Source organism: Acanthochromis polyacanthus, chromosome 8, assembly GCF_021347895.1.
Source record: "Acanthochromis polyacanthus isolate Apoly-LR-REF ecotype Palm Island chromosome 8, KAUST_Apoly_ChrSc, whole genome shotgun sequence".
Taxonomy (NCBI): domain Eukaryota; kingdom Metazoa; phylum Chordata; class Actinopteri; family Pomacentridae; genus Acanthochromis; species Acanthochromis polyacanthus.
Window position 1 is genome coordinate 3,664,454 of NC_067120.1, and position 18,840 is coordinate 3,683,293.

General features: G+C 42.1%; 1 protein-coding gene and 1 long non-coding RNA gene across 5 annotated transcripts in view; both read left to right on the top strand.

Annotated features, from left to right (window-relative positions):
- The window catches only part of LOC110956369 (serine/threonine-protein kinase WNK1), a 29,169-nt gene extending 18,035 nt beyond the window's left edge, over positions 1-11,134 (top strand). For 3 of the 4 annotated variants that reach the window (XM_022201781.2, XM_051951481.1, XM_051951482.1), the window contains exons 10-28: positions 91-242; positions 683-766; positions 1,149-1,184; positions 1,673-1,801; positions 3,083-3,162; positions 3,338-3,500; positions 3,582-3,698; positions 4,014-4,127; positions 4,236-4,281; positions 4,375-4,518; positions 4,605-5,593; positions 5,689-5,763; positions 5,863-5,982; positions 6,092-6,410; positions 6,864-7,041; positions 7,143-7,336; positions 7,494-7,658; positions 7,763-7,992; positions 8,101-11,134. In XM_022201781.2, coding sequence (XP_022057473.2) covers positions 91-242; positions 683-766; positions 1,149-1,184; positions 1,673-1,801; positions 3,083-3,162; positions 3,338-3,500; positions 3,582-3,698; positions 4,014-4,127; positions 4,236-4,281; positions 4,375-4,518; positions 4,605-5,593; positions 5,689-5,763; positions 5,863-5,982; positions 6,092-6,410; positions 6,864-7,041; positions 7,143-7,336; positions 7,494-7,658; positions 7,763-7,992; positions 8,101-8,487 — 3,722 coding nt within the window. In that variant the 3' untranslated portion in view covers positions 8,488-11,134. The remainder of the gene's footprint in view (positions 1-90; positions 243-682; positions 767-1,148; positions 1,185-1,672; positions 1,802-3,082; positions 3,163-3,337; positions 3,501-3,581; positions 3,699-4,013; positions 4,128-4,235; positions 4,282-4,374; positions 4,519-4,604; positions 5,594-5,688; positions 5,764-5,862; positions 5,983-6,091; positions 6,411-6,863; positions 7,042-7,142; positions 7,337-7,493; positions 7,659-7,762; positions 7,993-8,100) is intronic. The other variant, XM_051951483.1, reaches the window with a different exon arrangement.
- Positions 11,135-11,405: 271 nt separating this feature from the next.
- Positions 11,406-18,194, top strand: LOC127534971 (uncharacterized). The gene is made up of 2 exons (XR_007943611.1): positions 11,406-11,772; positions 15,971-18,194. It is a non-coding gene; the product is annotated as an uncharacterized LOC127534971 (long non-coding RNA).
- Positions 18,195-18,840: the final 646 nt, after the last annotated feature.

The window sequence follows — 18,840 nt, forward strand, 5'->3', positions numbered from 1 at the left end:
CAAACACAGTCCACTGCCTCACAGTACAGTGGTTAGATTTTTTTGAGCTTCTCAAAAATGTACTTCCTTATCTCTCTCTCTCTCTTCCAGTGGGAGAGAGACTATCTGGTTCCACCATCCTTCCTGAGGGCCAGCCTCCTCAGCCTGGAGTATCGTACACCTCTCCTCCCAGTCAGCACCTCCAGCCCCAGGCATCATGCCCGCAGACACAAAATGATCAAACACAGCAGCAGTTGTCAGTGGTGAGAAAATGAGGCACAATCTTATGTTTGGATGATTTCCTCTTAGAATATTTTGATCAGAATGAATTCTGTATTCAAAGCAAAACTTTGAAGTGTACAGACTAGTTTCTATTTTTGTATGGATTTTAGCCCCATTTCCCTGATTACCTGCTTACTGCAGTCTCTGCCTAATTTACTTTTGGCCACGGGACTGTACTGTAGGCAACCGATAGGATAAGGTTATAGGAGTTGGCTGTGACGTGATGAGAATCTTGCATTCTACTCACAAACATAGCCAGCTGTGTTCAGGATTAAAGTTAGGGTCTTGGTGTGCAAAGACGTTACAGCTATACTACACATGTGCCCCTATGCTCCTCTGCTCATGCAAGCTCATCACTTTGCTATCTTCTTTGCCGAATTTCCACCACATGTGCTGTTGTTTCATCTCTGTGGTGCATTAGGTTCAGCCCCAGATGCAGGGTGTCCAGCCTGAAGTCGTTCCTGTTGGACCCACCAGCCAGTCTGTTCCAGGGGCACCTCCACAGGTATGTCTTGTCCAGTACCTCTGAATGTCTTTGAAGGGGAACTTCACACCAGCTGTAGAGAACCGTTTCACCTCCTCTGGGGTCAAATGCGTTGAAACTGAAAACACAGTTAATAGTAATATCAGGTTGTTGTGAACACACTCTGAGTACACTTCTGTATCACTGCAGCAAATCTGTACTTCAAACACTCAAAGTCAGCAAAAACAAGATTCTCACATGGTGTTAAGTTGACCTTTAAAGCCTATATTCACTGGTTCAGGCAGCTGTGTTGAAGCAGTTCTCAGAATCCCGAGTTTGCCAGTCTGTTCTTTTCCTTGGGTTTCTTTTCTTTTTCTTCTCAAGTTTCCTCCTCTTACCCTGTGTTATGTTTCATTTCTTATAGTATGGAGTTTACTACCAACCAACGCTCCCCCCTCAGGTAGATAAAATGTCCCATTTTCCTGCTACAACTTTTAAATACACCCACAGTGTTCTGAGAAGCAAAGTAAACCTATTGTTTATGTTGATCTGCATGGCAGGTCCTGGTAAGTTTCTGCTTAAATATACAAGATATTAAGCAGGCTTCTTAGTATCCAGAGCAAATACTGGCAATGCAGTGTGGATTAACGTGCAGTATACATGTCTACAAAATGTAAAGTTAAAAGTTGATTGATCAATGCCTTGGCACCCCATAGTGTGAAATACATAAACTGTCTGACTTATGGTCCTGTGTTATTAAACAGGTAAGTGCATGTGGTTTTGGAACAGAGCCAAAGTAAATCTCTGAAAGACTTAGATTAGAGAGAAACCAGATTTTCAGGAAGTGGCCTAAATGCCATTATGAATGTCATGTGTCAGAGTTTATCTCAGCTCCTGACCTTTGCTCTCGTTTCTGCCCCTCCGTCTTTTTCCCTTCTGTTCTTATAGATTCCCTCCCAGCAAGTGATCGTGCCCCCATCCTCTCAGTCGTCTCTCCCCCAGCAGCAGCCAGAGAGCAGCAGTATTCTTCAGAGCTCTGCTCTACCACAAGCACAGCCTGGAACTCAGCAGCTACAGGTGACACACACAGCTCTTCTGCTAACATGCAGTTTGTTTTATGTTGCTTTTAAACATATGCAGCCATACATCGTTATTTAACTCATTAATGCCCAAGTTTTGTTTAACCGTGCTACAGTATGAATGTCATGCTGTCCATTTTTATGTTTGCATTTTTCTAAATCTTTCTTTCTTTCTTTCCTTTTGTCAAACATCTCTCATTACCACGACTCTTCCCTTTGTTCTTCCACTCTTCTCCTCTGCATGCTTCTTAATCCTGCATGACTCTTAGTCTTGGGCCAATGATCCAAGTCCTCCTATCCTGTCTCCTCCACTCAACGCAGAGCACCTATACTTTCTCTATCAGGCTTCATGCCTCTCTATTCTGCAGGTACTCTACAGCGCACAAAACAAATTTGTGTGAGTGGTTGTATGTGGGTCAGGTGTGAAGCATTTGGTTCACTCGTCCTTACATGGTTCTTGCTCCTTGAAGTATGTCTACAGTCATCCTTGAAAAATATTTAAGGGTGCACACTTTAAATATTTATGTGAATTATTCTTGTCAATTCTATTATAGTACTAGTCAACATATGATGTTAAGGAAGGCACTGCTTAGTCTGCATGAATGTTTTTTCACACATTTGTATTAACATCAACCAAAATATCAACTAATATATTCAAGTATTTAACTGTTTCCTTGGCTGTCAAATTTGACCGAAAGTAGTGTAAACAATTATAAATAGAAGTTCTGAAGAACCACAAGTGTAAGCTTTGCTTGCTAGAAGGTGCTTCTCTGAAAACCCTCCAGGTAAACAGTAGATAAAATCTGTTTGCATGTAACCAACAAAAGCTGTTTTATTGCAGTTGTAAATGCCACACTATTGTAACTACCTGCAGGGCTTAAACTGGAATTGACAGGACAGTTGTAACTTATATAAACAGAGCTAATCTCCATGTAAGAGCAACAGACACAATGGTTTGATGAAATAAAAAAAAATCTCCATTGTACAGCAGTATTTCCACCCTGCCTCAGAGCTGAATAATGGCGTCTCTGTCTGTTATACATTTCACTAGAATAAACAGCTCCATCTGGTGGATGGTCTGGTTTAAAGCAATACATTTTTGTATAAATTTGACCAGCAATAATAATCTAAATATAATGAAATAAATGGGGAAGCCATATGCTGATTTCTGTGTACATCCTTAAATCTTTTCTGAAGTGAATTGTGCTAACAGTTGGACATTTGATTTAGAGATCTGCTTTTGAGATGAAATGCTTCATATCTGAAAACTTCATTTCAGGCTCCTGGAAGTATTCCTCAGTCAGCACCCGTGGAGCAGCCGGCAGGATCTTCTGCACTAGTGCCGCCATCTGCAGATAGGTTAGATGGAAGTAATTTAATAAAAGCCGGTTTCACAAAACATTTTATTGCCAAGTAGGTTTTTACATAGAAGGAACTTGACTTGTTTGTTTTAGTGCATAGCAGTAAATAGTAGCATGCAGATTTAAAAAGTGTCAGGCAGTAAGTCTCTTTTATGGGCTTGTGTCTCTTTTAGCTGCCTGTCAGATGCAGCTTCAGGTCTTAGCGACGGTAATGATGGAAGTTCTACATCAGGAGGTCGACATGAGGGCCGTTCACTGAAGCGTCACCAGCGGCGATCCGTACGCAGTCGCTCTCGCCACGAGAAGACTTCAAAGGCCAAGCTAAATGTTCTGAATGTACGGAACCCACGAGTCTAATATATTATTCCTCAAGCTCTCTGCCACTGAACGGTTTTAACATGAATCAATGGTTTGCAGATCTCTAATGTGGGCGACAGAGTAGCAGAGTGCCAGCTGGAAACACACAACAGGAAGATGGTGACCTTCAGATTTGACCTTGATGGCGACAACCCAGAGGAGATTGCACAGATCATGGTAGTGCTGGTTCTTTTGGTCACTAAACATGGAGAAAACTATATTTGTCTAATAGTCATTTAAAATAATAGACCATGTATGTTTAACATTTTGTAAATATATAATCATTCAGTATATGCTTTTGAAGGGTACTGTTCACAAAATCCCACGGAATAAAAGCAATATCATAGAACAGATGCAACTAATGTTACTGTCCTTTTTAATGTCAGTCGCCTCAACCAGCAACCATCACAAACGAGAAGCCGTTCTGTAAAACTTTGACAGTAGACGTAGTTTTAGTTACAGCAGCTGAGCGTCTTTTGCTTTGTGTTTCAGGTTCAAAGTGAGTTCATCTTGGAGAGTGAGAGAGAGTCCTTCATTGAGCAGGTCCGTGAAGTCATAGAAATGGCTGATGAGAAAGGAGAGGGCATGAAGGAAGGCTTTCCTCAGGTATTTCTTTACTACACATCACCTTATTGGAATATTCTCATTGTGGCTTCTTTAATCCTCACTTACTGAGGCTAAATATGTTAAATGTTTATTTTGTCTCTTTTGCAGATGAGTGATCAACAACAGCCCGAGCTGTCTGTTCCTATGCTGCCAGGTTCACAAACTTCAGCCAGAAATACATTAAGTCCAGTTATTGATTTAATTATTTTTATTTTCCCGCTTACATTTGACGTTCCTTTTTCCTCAGGTATTTCTCCGAGCACTACAGCTCAGGTGGTGCATTCAGCAGGACGACGGTTCATAGTCAGCCCGGTGCCAGAGTCTCGTCTTAAAGAACAGTTCTTTGGAGGATCCTCTGCTAATACCTCCTTTGGAGATGAACCTCCTCCAGGTAAGAGAAATTTTAGTTTTGTAGCCCTAATTAATTTCCCTATACTTTTCGTGTTTATTATTTCATCTTTTCGCATTTTCTTCTAGCTCCTCAGATGGCATTGGGCCTTTCTCTCTCTGCTCCGTCTGGTACTCTCCAGCAAGCTTTCAGTAAAATGAAGCAGACTCATGTAGTGAGAGGCAACACCATTGATCTCCCTGCTACTGAGCAAGAACTAGGCATCGTCCCGTCTACTGAGGCTGGCCCAAACTCTAACAGTAACCTGACTCCTCCAGAAGCTGCAGCTTCCGGCACCAGCTCTACTTTTCCTACCGGGTCTCTCACATCTACTGCAACATCTTCACCTCCTCACTCAGCTGGCAGGGTCTCCCCTCCACCTCCATCTGTTCAGTCCAAGGCTGTCACCAGTGACCCCAGTTCACCTCCCCAGACCTCCCATGAAGCAGCCCCCTCACAGCTTCCAGCGGCTGCTAGCATCCCTCCATCATCTTCCACCATTTCTCCTCCATCAACGCAGACATCCGTCCCTGTAGCTCCCGGGCCTCAGCTTAGCACTTCTTCCGTCTCCTCTGTTTCTGGTGGTACATCTAGTAGTACTGCAGCTGTTCCTGCTTCAGAGCAGCAGCCCTTTAATAGTGCTTCTCAGCCTATGAGTTCATCCAGCCATGCGCCACAGCACGCAGCCTCCCAGTCCATTTCTGCTCCGTCTGCACCTCCCTCCTCATTAACCGGTCAGAGTCAGGTCCAGCCACAGCCGGTGGAGGCAGAAGGGGCTGAGCTCCAAACCAAGACGGCTGGCAGAGATGACATCCAAGCTCTAGATAAAAAGCTACGATCCCTTTTTAAAGACCAGAGCTCTGCCTCCTCAGCATCGGCAGATCCCAGTCAGAACACAGGGACCTCCTCTCCTCCCACTGGGACTTCTTCCCCTCCACCTGGATCTGCCGTAGTGCCACCCTCCAACCTTCCCCTCACCTCTGGAGCACAAGGTGTCCTGGGCCCCACAACCACTCCAGGACAGGGAATAACATCGGCAGGACATGCCCAGACCCCTCCAACTAAGCCCAGGGCACAGGTTAGTGAATATTTCAGCAACTAAAAATAAGTCCAGCATGCTGTTTGTTACGATAATATAGTTATATTTTGACATTGTTTTTTGATGTTCTTTAGACCTTACCTACGGGTTTTGACCAAGCTGCTACACCCCCCTCTGACCTTGCGCCCCCATTTCCTGGACCAAATCAGGTGAGGTCTACTACCTTTACATTTGTAGGTTTTTAACTGGTGCACAGTACTGTGAACGACCTAACTGGCTCCCGATGTCCTGTTTGTGTCCCTCCACAGTCACAACAACCCCTGGGTAATTTGGACGCCCAGCTGAGGAGAGCTCTGAGTCCAGAGACTGTTCAGGGAGGCAACGCTGCCCAGCCTCCAGCAGCAGGTTTCACTCTGGGACGTTTCCAAGTGAGTTTAATGAAAGCTTAAAGTGAAGATGGTCTATCCCGTTTTAAATGGTTAAACCCCTTAAAGCTCAGGCTCAGCTCATTAACACGATCTCCTTCATCTCCCTCAGGTGTCTGTTGCTGCTGATGGTACGCCCAACAGTGTGCCAGATCCCTCCAGCATCGTTTCTTCTTCTTCTCTTACACCGTCCTCTACTTCCTCATCGTCTTCTTCTTCTTCATCATCGTCCTCTTCACCCTCAAGTCCAGAAAATACTCTCCACAGATCATCCACTCTGTCCAAAGGAGTCTGTGAACCTGATTCTATAAATGGAGCCTCGCCTCATGCCAGTCAGTCCACCACTGTTGGCCGCTTCCAAGTTTCCGCGAGCAACAACGGCACATCTCAGCCAGCCGCTGGTTCTAAAGTGGGACGATTTTCCGTCACAGGTGTGTAGCAGGTTTACAACAAATCAACAGAAGCCCGCTCTGATTAACTAGTGCAAATTCCTCCTCCCACTGAACTGAGAGACATTTAAAATTATTATTTACGCTGTCTTAGAAGTTTTTTCTCTGCTATCGTTTTAGCTGAGCTGTAATTGTATAAGTGGGATAAGACCCTCTGAGGTGTCTTTAAAGGAAGTCACATTTCATCCTCTGTCTCTTTATTGTTTTTAAATGTATCCTATTGCAGAGGCAGCAGTGGGAATCATTAGTGGGAGCAGTGGGAGGTGTCTTTGTAGCTATTAAGCTTGGAAATCCATTATGTTTGAATAATACTAGAAGATAATGATTGGGTTTGAACAGTAAATATGACTGAAACAAATATCATCCTCATCAGTGCACAGAAAACCAACGTTTAAGGTCTTGATTCTGATGCGTCACATATTTCTTTTTCCACAGTGACCCCGGCTCCAGCAGCCAGCCCCAGTCTGTCTCACTGCTCCAGTATCCAGAATGGACCCTCATCCTCCACCTCTGACCCTCAGAACACCCACGCCCATTATAGCAGCGACAATGACGACGACTCGGAGACGGAGGATGAAGCCTTGCAAAAAGAAATTAGTCGTCTGAGGGAAAAGTACGTCACATATTTCCAATCCTATTTTACACTCTGCTTATTTACTCCTTCACAGCTCAGTAGAAACATGACTGTATGCTTTTCTGCCTTTCTTCTCACAGACACATGATGGAGATTCAGGCCTTGCAAACTCGTCAGAAGGAGGAGATTGAGGCCCTATTCACGCGGATGGGAAAACATCCTCCCCCTTCTGTCATGTCCCCGGCTGTTGCCATGGCTGGAGGTCGACGCCGGCTCAAAAGCAAAGGCCACAAATCTGCTCGTAATAGTGGACAGCCCAGCCCCGTGCACTCTGGTATGAACAGTCAGCCAGATTTCTTTGATCCTCATGACAAACACAGTATTTACCTTGATGTCGGTGCCTCAGTTGTTGGTGTTGGTTGTAGCTGTTCGGTCAAACATCTGAGTATTGATTGTTTAAATGTTTATTTAATCTTTTATTCTGATTCCAGCCTCCCCTCAGAGTCACGGTTCAGAGTCCTCTCCGAAACAAAGTTCACACTCAGCGGCAGAGGCCTCTGAACCTGCAGCAGAGGCGTTACTAGCAGCTGGCAGTTCATCCATACCACAGCTCACATCCTCTCCATCCATGCCCAGCCTCAGTAACTGTTCCACAGGTTTGTGCAAGCGCTTTATTTCAAGATGAAATGCTGGAATTGATTCAATCCCAAATTTGCTTTTCAGTTCAGTTCTCACCCGTCTTGTCTGTATTTATGTACAGGATCAAGTGGGACCAGCTCCACAAATGGTTCAGGCCACTGCCAGAGCCACTCTACTTCCCTTTCCCAGGCCTCTGCCCTCACTGCCCCCGCCTCTCACACCCAGAAGGGCAAGGGGACCTTCACTGATGACCTGCACAAGCTGGTGGATAACTGGGCCAGAGATGCCATCAGCCTCTCCCAGTGCAAGAGAGGTCCAAAAACTGGAGCACAGGCAGCCCTAGGACATGATGTAGGCATTCAGGGTTCCTCACTGGAGGATTTTATTTCCATATATGAAACTTAGTCCTTCTTCTTCAGTGGTAAACCTTATTTGTTTATGTATTTTTTGTTCATACAGATTATCCCTCCAGCCAACATGGGACGTAAATTTTCCGCTCCAGGCTACCTCTGCCCGACTCTTCCCACGCCCTCCAACTCCACGTCCACCACCGGCGCTCACCTCCCCAACCCAGTCAACCCCGCGGTCCCCCTGGGGCCTCGTAAAGGCTCTCTGGGCCCAGTCGCCCCGGGTTTCGGATACGCCTCAGCTCCGTACAGTGCTGCCCAGTGGGCGGGACCCACGGGCACATGCCAGGTCAACATGCTTAATCCTGCGCAGCCGCTGACTCAGTATCAGCCGCCTACAACAGCCTCCGCCTCCCTGCACCAAGGCTACCACATGGGAACCACGTCGGCCCCCCAGAAGTCCGTCAGCCCCGGAGGGTCCAACCTGAGGCCCACGTAGCCCAGTCCAAGCCCCGGTCCAGGCTGAGACGTAGGGCCACACGGGACGGAGAGGTCGCAGATTGAGAACCACAGCCTCTCTCTGCAGCTTGCTGGTTGGCTGGCTCGGTATCGTGCATTTTATTTCAACTTTTAATCATATGTGTTGTTTCTGTAATAGAATTGACCTGCGTGGTTCAAGTCCTTTCAGGCAGAACAAAATCTGTCTGGCAATTGGAGGGAGAGTGCAATACACATCCACAGCACAAAAGTCTCACACTTAGCCTGCCATTAGCTGTGGAAACGAGCTGTGACGAGTCGGTTGGTTGTGTCGACCTGAAGGCGCGACCGGCCGCAGCCAAAGATGTCTTCTGAGCGCAGACGTTGCAATACCGTCATTCCTTTGAAGGGGAGAGTTAGGGAGGGACTGTGGTTCAAATCCTTACTGGTCTGGACTTTAAGCCGAGCCGGGACTGAAGACAGCTGAAGTAAAACATGACACATGTCTGACTAAACATTAACCAGCTTGAGTGACTTGGGATGGTGGGTTAGTTCTGAGTGAGGGGAGAATGTGAGAGTACAGAAAGTGACACAAGAATGGGACAGTTAGTTTGTCCTGCATGGAGAAGAGAAGCGACTGGTAGAGTTAGGAGAAGAAAGACTCTGTAAGTTAGACAGGAGAATGAATAGGGTTGCAGTATGAAGGTATCCCTGTGGCAATAACGGTGAAGTAGATAAACTGTCCCTTGTAACTGTGGCCTTAATCCCCAAACACATTGAAAACATTGGCTCTGTACATAGACGTTTCTTCACTGTGTTATGATTCTACATTTATCATATTTATGTCTCTGTGAGAGTCTGGTGTCGTCGTGATTTGAGTTGTCTATCATACAGATTTATTATACTGATTTATTCTTCATGTCTGACATGGAAGCCAGTGGATCTGCCACACAAAGAAGCTGGTGTTGACCACCATTCAGAGTTTGGAGCTGAAGAGGTGATGCTGCTGTAGATCACTGTCTGAGTAGAGGGTGTTTGCAGGGTGTTAAGTTGTTTGTCTTTTTTTGTTTTGTATTTTCCCAAACGGACACATGAAACCACTTCACTTTGTGCTGAGCTGTGCGCTATGGCCGGTTCACCGTCTGCTAGTCATATCATACTGAAGGTTAATCAGTTTCATTTTTTCGGTTGGTATTTGAGGTCTCTGAGGAGAATGTCCCGCTTCTCCCAGCTGTTTACAGCGACGGGTTGTCAATGAAGTCTCATCACATCAGAATATTTCTACCCATAAGATTTAGCTGTGACCTCTCAAATCACAAGTGTCTGAGGTTCTCTCTTCCTGTGGTCTGTTTTTGTATGCGTATATTTAATAAAACAAACAACAATGTTCTTTATGGACCTGTATTCAGCCATCAGATTTTGATGTTGTTTCACTGTAATTACTATTAAAGGTTGTTAAACAACATGTAGTTAAAGGAATATAAAAAGTGCAATTGCAGGGTTGTTGTTGTTCTTGGTATCTACCCACCCTGCAGGAATAATGCTGCAGTTTATTAAGCTCTGCTCTATGACTGCCCTGCCCTCCTTTTTCTATTTTATTGTAAATATGTTCCTGTGAGGTAAATGCTTTCACATAACGCTCAGTCACTAGAGTATGCTTGTGGTGACTCACGTAAAATGCACATGCACTCTAATCTGTACACACGAGGAACACTTTAGTGCCTTGCATCTTCACTAATGACAAGTTCCAGATCCATCTAGTCCTGTAGCTGTAGCTGTACTGCAGAAAACCAGTTAACCAAACCAGTACACCACCACCAGTTCAGAGCATGCGACGCTGAAACAGACTGCAGAACAAAGAGCACACCGAGTGGAAGCCGTTTCTTTTCTCTCTACAGCTACGTTGGTTGTGTATTTCTGTTTGGCTCATGTGAACATGTGTTTGGCTGACGTTTGTTTTTGTGGATTTATCATTAAACTAGTTCATAGAAACACTTGTTCAGGCTGTACAAAGGTTTCAAAGCTGTCATGCTGACTCCACTTCTCACCACCTCACACGAGTGCCATGCTGTCGTCGTGACTCTTTCGCCTGCTCGTAGATTGAATGAATAGTTTAACTTCTCTAGAGAAAAAATAAGTTACTGCAATGCAGAATATGCAATGTTTAAAGTTTTATAGGGACTGAGGGGTATCGGAAACATTTGCATGCTGATGAGGGTTGTTGCTGACTTAAATGTTTTTGATATTGGAATATTAAGAGATTGTTTTGGGTTTTTTTTATTCTTATTCTTTGCCTTCCTGCAAGTATCACAAGTGTTGATTTATTCTGTTGCCATTCATCGATATCACAGGCACAACTTCAGTATCAGACTATCAGCATATGGGTTCTGCATGCCGGCTTCACTGGTGTTTAACCTGACAAACGACAAACTCACAACTGGCCACTGTACAGCACAAGCTCACCGCCAAGTTCAACATCCATGTGCTACTAAGCTATTCTCAGTTATCATCACAGACCTCTACACTACTGTTTGAGGCTACTGACGCAGCTGTACTCTGATTTCTGATCCCTCCTGACTGACTTTCTGTGATTCAGTGTCTGTTTTTTCTGTGTATGTTTTTCACATTGTACAAATTGTAAAAACAAATAAAAATAATATCAATTAAAAGTCATGTGTGTGTGTGTATTTTTATTTACTTGTTCAATGCTTTGTGTTTATTAGATCAAATTTTATTCAAACATTCTAAAAAATGAAAGCTTCAGAAATACAGGGTGTCCGAAAAAATGACATCATTTTGAAATAACCTCAAATATTCACAGAATGTATAGAAACAGATAAAGATTTTATATTTAATGTTTTATTTTTGTTCTGTTTTCAGCTTGAGCCATGCTGTTCACTCCCAAAGAGAAGTCATTTTGTGTCTGGGAATCTGCTCGCACAAACAGGACAAACTTCACCAGCTGGTGAACAAATGTGGACTTGGTACCAAAAATTAAAAGATGAAGGCTGTTTATGCAGGACTGAAGGATCTGGTAGACCATCATCAACATCAGCGTATTCCAAGCAGTGACCCCTCTGTGATCTGATTAGCCACCCCGTGTGCCCCCTCAAAATTTTCGTTGGAAATTTACATTACTGATACTCCGGTTTCCGACGCTCCTTAACGGAACTTCATTGTCCGACTGCACCTGAATGCATCAATAACGATAGTTTGATCTTTTGATCGTATTTCGTTTGGATTTGAAGAATCTTTGAAGACGTTTCCTGATGCCGGAGGAGAAGACGAGCAGCTTTGTACCTTTGCGGTAAGAAGACTGTAGCCGTTTCTCAGTACGTAACTGTCCGTACCTGGTTCTCACGTATATGAATCCATAGATAGATATGTATCTGTGGCTGCAGCTGGCAGTGGACAGGAGGATTTTATTAGAGGAAGTCAGACACAGTCACACAGAGAAACATTAGAGCTCACCCTCAAACGGAGCTACACTTCTGTGTCTTGTAGAAGATTTATTTTAAAAGCTACATGTGTGACGGTAATAATCCTTGCCATAGCAGATCTCATTAGCACTTCCGCTAAGTCGGCTAACTTCCGGTTACTCCATGGATGTTGTTGTCAGTAATGTAGCCAGAATATGGATTAATTTTTCATTTGGCCTTGACAAAGACCAGAACAAAAATATTTAGAGCAAGTGCAACAGCTAGCTAATGCTTATTACAGTTTGATTTACAGTTTCAAAGTCACATTTTTGAAATCATGTAATTTTTCCGTAAAACAAATCACCACAAAACACCCCTCTATACTCGACCACTCTTAGTACAGTCCGGTTCCACCTTCTATAAATCTGCTTGGAATCTTCCACTTACTGTTTGTCAAAGTGGCCTTCTACCTGGACAGGTTTAGTTGGAGCTCATCAACAAACATTTTGGGTGACTGCACTTTAATATGGATGGATGACACTGAATTAGAGTCTGTTTTAATGAGACTGAGTTCAGATGTGTAGCTCTGTCATTAAATAGGAAGTTATTTCTCAGAATTCACAGAGAAAAGTCTGAAATGTTTGCTAGGTTATAGCGTCCCACATGTTCTTAGGCTCAGCTAAAGCTAACTCTCTCCAACTTCTGGATCTCTTGAGTTGCTTGTCGTTCAAATATCTTGCTAGAGGTGCTGAAGCTGAGAAAGTCTGAGATGTTTGTTCAAAATTAGCTCATTCTCAAGTCTGATCTGAACTGTCCTTTTTATTCTGAGCTTTCCCTAAACTTAGGAGTTAATGACAGAGCAGCACATCCAGACTCAGTCTCATTTATGTAGAGATTAAACTTCAGTGTCATTCATTGATGTTAAAGTGCAGTTTTTCACGTTTGTTGCACATGCTCCTGACCAAACCAGTCCAGGTGAAAGACGATGGGAAGAGAAGCTTCAGAAGATGAACATCACACATTTATGTTGGAAATAAATGTCCTTTAATTAGACATTGTCATGCAAAAGTTGGATTTCCCTTTAATGATGTTCAAATCTTTATTTTGTTGATGTTGGTTTCTAAATGTTTTCTGACACTCGGCCCCAAACATTAAAACCTTCTATGACTCACAAGCTGCAACAATTCACACATTATCAACTATCTTTCAGACTAAACTAAGATAAAAAGTGAAAAACTGCCTGATTCCTGCATCATGAATGTAAATCTTTTTGGTTTTTATGACAGTAAACTGAATATATTTGGGTTTGACATTTTATAAACCAAAACAAGAAATGAATTATTGGAGAAAACAATCAACAGATTAACGGACAAAGAAAATGTGTTTTCCAACATATTTGGCTGAATTCCTCCAACATTACAAGATACATACAATTTAAATTCATTTTTATTTATATAACACCAATTACAGGTCGAATTGTCTCAAGATGCTGTATTTTTATATTTTTTGTCATTTGTTATATGACAAAGTAAGAAATTTAAACCTCTTGACTAATCCAATTTATTTGGTTTTTAATAGACTAATCGACAATTAAAATAACTTTCTCCACTAAAACTAATAAACATGAGGTCAAATAGAAGGGACAGTTTTAAATTCTGCAGTCCCACAACGACAAGAATAAAGTTTGTCAACAAAAATTAAATCTGCTGCTGGATTCCATTGAAGTCCTAATAAATGATAATAAACTGTGATACTAAAGGTTTGTGGTGCTAAAAATCTCAAAGTAAAGATATCAAGTTGAACATCTGGATGGAGGCTGATAAAAGTTGACCTCCCTTCATTTCTCTGGAGCGACTCCATGGATTTTAGGGATGCTGGTTAAAGACCTGCTCTTCTAGTCGTCTTCCTTCTAGTCGCTGTAAAAAGTCACTCCATCCTCACCGACTTCAACAACTCTTCATGACAAGTTGTTCTGCCTCTGACCTGGTGGAAACTCAAGAAACTCGGGAAACCTGTCGAGACTCGGATTTTCGAAAAATTCGTCAGGCGGGGGAAGGTGTGGTGGGCGGTGGGGGGCGGTGGGGAGGTAGAGGGGGGAGGCTGCCACCCACCTTCCCTCCCACTCTCTGCCCTGACTCCACCCAGACTCCGCCTTGGCTCCTCCCAGGCTGCACCCATGTGGTCACTTGGAACCTGCGATGTCAAAGGGACGACGAAATTATATTTTTTTATTGGATCTGTAGCTCAATGAGTTAAGAGTTTGCCTATGGCGCTGCAGGTTGCCAATTCAAGACCAGACCCTTCTTAAATCTTTTGAAAAACTTAGGCTGAGACAAAGAAAGAAAACTGCCAGTGGTGGGTCTTGAACCTGTTACCTCTCACTTGGTAGTCTCTCTTCCTACCCCCTGAGCTACTTGCTCAGATACTAAGTCTTCTTTTTTTGTGCATTTGTCATCGATTTTTTGTCATTTTTGAGGTTTTTTTAACTCGAGTCTCGTCTCGACCGTTTTTCTCAGCAGGTTGGACTTCAGCCTTTGTGCTGGAGGGTTGAACCCTCAGTTCCAAGACTTTCCAAAGCCTCCAGACCTCCTGAGTCCTCAGGACCTGAGCTTTCACACAGTCTGAGGGCTGAAATTTTCTAAGTCCCACAGTAGATCTCTGTTATATTTAACTTTCAGACAGTCCAAGGACTGAAATCTTCTAAGTTCCTGAGTAGCTCACTGTTAGTTTGAACCTTCAGACAGTCTGAGGACTGAAGTTTTAGAAGTTTCTCAATACATCTCTGTTAGTTTGAACTTTGTGGTTAACAGAAGACCTAAAACTTGTGACCATGAGTCTTGATTTCACATTTAGACCATCTATCTGAGTTCTTCTCAGACCTTCACCTGTGGGTTCTTTAGAAATCCTGAACAAACTTTGATTCTCTTCACTGAACAGTAAAGTTTGTGGAGATCAGAAGGTAACATTAGTTTGATCGATGCCTTCAACTACTAGTAGACTTTATCTGGAAAGCAGTTTTCTGAAATGAACTCTTAGTAAATCTGTCCACAATCAAACCAAGAACACAGAAAGAGGAAATGTTTGAAGAAACAACTTGATGTTTTCATTTCAGACTAGAAAACGCTTTAAGACCTTTATCTGTTTTTGCTCTTTTTCATCGTTTTATCGTTTATTCTGTTTAATTTGATCTAAAGTCTAACTGGTGTCTTTTCAAATGTTTTGTCTTTAGTTTGATTCTTCTTAAATGTTTAGTTTTGCCCTTTTCTCACCTTTTATTCTTTTATGTCTGATTTGATTTTGAAATGTTTTGTCTTTTTAATGTTTGTTGCTGTTTAAGTCCCATTTAAAGTTTTGTCTTTAAGATTCAATTTTCTAATTAAACATTGACTTTTTTAATTAAATGTTTTGTCTTTTTAAAGGTTTAATAATCTAATTAAATGTTTTGGATGTTTTAAATGTTTAATTATCTAAAATATTTCATCTTTAATGTTTAAAATTTTTGTTAAAATGTTTAATTTCATAATTACATGTTTTGTATTTTCTGTTTAATTATCTCATTTAATATTTTGTCTGTTTAATATAATTTAATCATTTTTTGTGTTTAATTTTCTTTTTAAAAGGTTTATTGTATTAAATGTTTTTTCCTTTGATTTATTTGCCTTGTTTAATGTAGTTTATTTCTTTAATCTTTTTTTCTGTCAAGATTTTAACCCCAGCCTTAAAAATAAAAAACCCTTAAATTACAATAAAAAAATACTTTTGTCACAATCATGAGTTAGTCAATTATTCAGTTTATCAATTCAACTTTGTTTAGCACATTTCACACAGATGACAAAACTACACAAGCATAAAGAAAAAACTGCTAAAACTATGAGTAAACATTTTTTTAAAAAAAAGATTTAACATGGTAATGAAATGTGTTGTCCAGGGGATGGAGGGAGTTTATTGAAGTCTTCTTGGGCTCACACAGTAAATCATTTAAAATAGAAACTTGATATCCAGTTTAAGGAAACTGCAGAGCGACAGAAGAACCAACAATATCTCCTGTTTTCTCCTTTAATGAGTCGACTCTTCTTGTGCTTTCAGACCAAAGAACTACAGACTCTTCACAACCTTCTCAAACTCTTGGTACAGGACCTCACCACACGGTCAAGAAGGTTTCCTTCTCATTTCTACTCTGAAGCTCACCTTCTCCTGCTCAAACTGCTGACAAATGTTTGTGCTGCTCTAAAGTCTGGTCTCCAGAACTTCCTAAAAACTCTCAAAGTCTCTTCTGCTGCAGGTTGCTTTGTAGAACTGTTCCAGAAAACCTCACTAAACCACATGGAGGGGCCTCAAGATAGTCGTCCAAATGAAACCGTACAAAAACCAAACTAGCACAACCCAAACACTAAAGTCTCCTGCAGCCTACCAGAGAAGCTCTTTAAACAGAGAATCAGGACAGGAACTCTTACCTTCTGGACAACCAACGTTGGTTCACAAACAAGAATACAGAATGTGTCTGACCAAAAACCTCTAAAGACTCACTACAGCCAAGATAAAGACACAATTCAGCTGCACCAAATCCACTAATCACTGCACACATTAGCACCATGTGCTAACTGTGGCTAAAGAAGCACATTTACCAAGACAACTATCAGTACAAAGCCCTAAAACACACCAAGAAACACATGAAAGAGGATTTTACTGCTGGAAGCTGCAAGCCAACACCTAAAGAACAAACTAAAGTAACAAAGCCAAACAAAGTTAAGTGAAGAGAAGCAGAGGAAATGTTTGACTGCAGACATAAAGCAGGAAGACACTGAGCTGCTCAGGTGTTCCTGATGACACCAAGCAGCCACCTGGACAGCCAATAGGAACACAGCTTACTGGAAGTCCAGAGGACTGGCTTAGTGAAGGAAACTTAGTTTAAAGTTGAAGCAGAAAGTTCACAAAGAAAGTTGAAAACCACTTTCTGATACCTGAAATCTCTGAGTTTTCACACAAAGAACACCTGAACATGTCAAACTGGTTTCATAGTAGAACCTTCACTGTAAAAACGTCATAGTATGGTGTGTTGCTCAAAAAACTTTACGAACGGCTGTGTGGGGTCGCCGACACAAAAACAGGACACATGCTGGTTTCCAGGGGGTTGAAAGAGTAAGTTTACAACAACACAACATGTGAGCAGAAAGATCACAAAGTCTGTCTTTAGTTCAGCTGAAAATATTAGTTTTTGTCTTTTTTATTGACCAAACTTTTCAGGAAGTAGATGAAGAATAATTAAAGCTCTCATGTAGAAGTCCAACTTGTTTTGGATCCTTGTGGAGAGTTTAATCTTAGAGTTTGTAAAGCTGTTGAGTTTTTAGAGTCACATGGATTGTTTTGACATTTAATAACCGAGTCCTGAAATAAAATTACAGTTGTGGATTTCTGTCATTTAGTCTGGACTAAACAAATAACAGCAGCATAAATCTCAAACGTCTTTATGAGGAGTCTGGATTGAGGTTTCTCACTTGATAATGATCAAAATATGAAATTTAGGTTGGTTTAAAGGAATATAATCTACAAGGTCCTCACACATCCACCTTAAAGGAACATTCCACCAAAAATCCCTGGACATGCACCTAAAATGTTGGTTTAACCGAGTATTCCATCGAAAATCCTCAAAGAGACCTGAGGGGCTAAATCCTCCACTAGGGCAGTATGTGTGGCAGCGACAGCAGAAAGAGGTCCTCTCTGGGTGGAAGAACGGCGTCCGAGTGGCAGCTCCCTTTCTGCTCTTACCTTACTCACTAAACCCCAACTGCTGTGTGGTCCATCAGGGTGACTTCTTCAAGCCCCAGGATCAGATTGAAGTTGGTGAAGATGGCTTTAAGCAGTACAATGTCATCACTGCTCTGGACATGGACGTCATGATGAGTAGGATCTACGCGTGGCTGGAGAACCCGGTGAAGTTTGAGAAGTCTCATGGCGTTAATAACACCCTGGACACAGAGATGGTCCTGAAGTCCGACCACAAAGAGGAGGAGGAGCCTCACATCCTCATTATGGAGGGCTTCCTGCTTCACACCTACAGGATTTGATGGACGTGCTAAACCAATGTTACTTTATTTCCGTCCCATATGAAGAATGCAAAAAGAGGAGGAGCTCTAGGAAGTCCACGGTACCAGACCCCCCCGGCCTGTTCGATGGCCACGTCTGGACCATGGACCTGCAACACAAGAACATCTGCTCACTGTGGAAGATTATTGAGAGCAGCTTTTAGTGATTTCTATGCAGAACACTATGATGCTTGCTGAGCTGTGCACTATTAAATGATTTAAGAATGTGGAGTATTGCTACTGTTTATTATTGTTCTCAGGTTTATTGTTAAATGTACAGAGTGCTACTTACTGTATTTTATTGTATTTTAAAATTTACATTACCGCACAGAACATTCAGATTATTTTACCACAGATCAAAGGTGCAGATTGTTGTTGTTCACTGTGTATTGGGTAGAACTCATTTTGATTTAGACTGATTAGTACACAGAACCCTAAGATGTTTCTGGTTTACAGCTGAGAACTAGTTGCTAAAAGTACAGAATATTATTTCTTATTTTAGGTGTGATAATTGTCAGTAAACATTCTAAGAAGTGGAAATTGACAGGGTTGCATATAGTGTTGTTCTTGCACAATATTTGTCACTTAACTGCCCTCAGGAGTCTGTCGTTGAGCTTACCAGTTTTACATAACAGGCAGATGCTGCAGCTGATGTAATTCACATAAACGAGGAAACAAGTCCATTATAATTTGAATGTTAACAGTCCAAAATGAAAAGCTCATATACAGCTTTCCTTTTGGGTTAAAGAGCCAAAAAAAAACAAACATGAAAAATACTTTGTAAAAGCGAGAGGTCGGTAGCAGCTTTCATTTTTTATTACAACTTTTCGGTGACCCCCTAAAATATCTGTTGTACCCCCCTGTGCCCCCCCC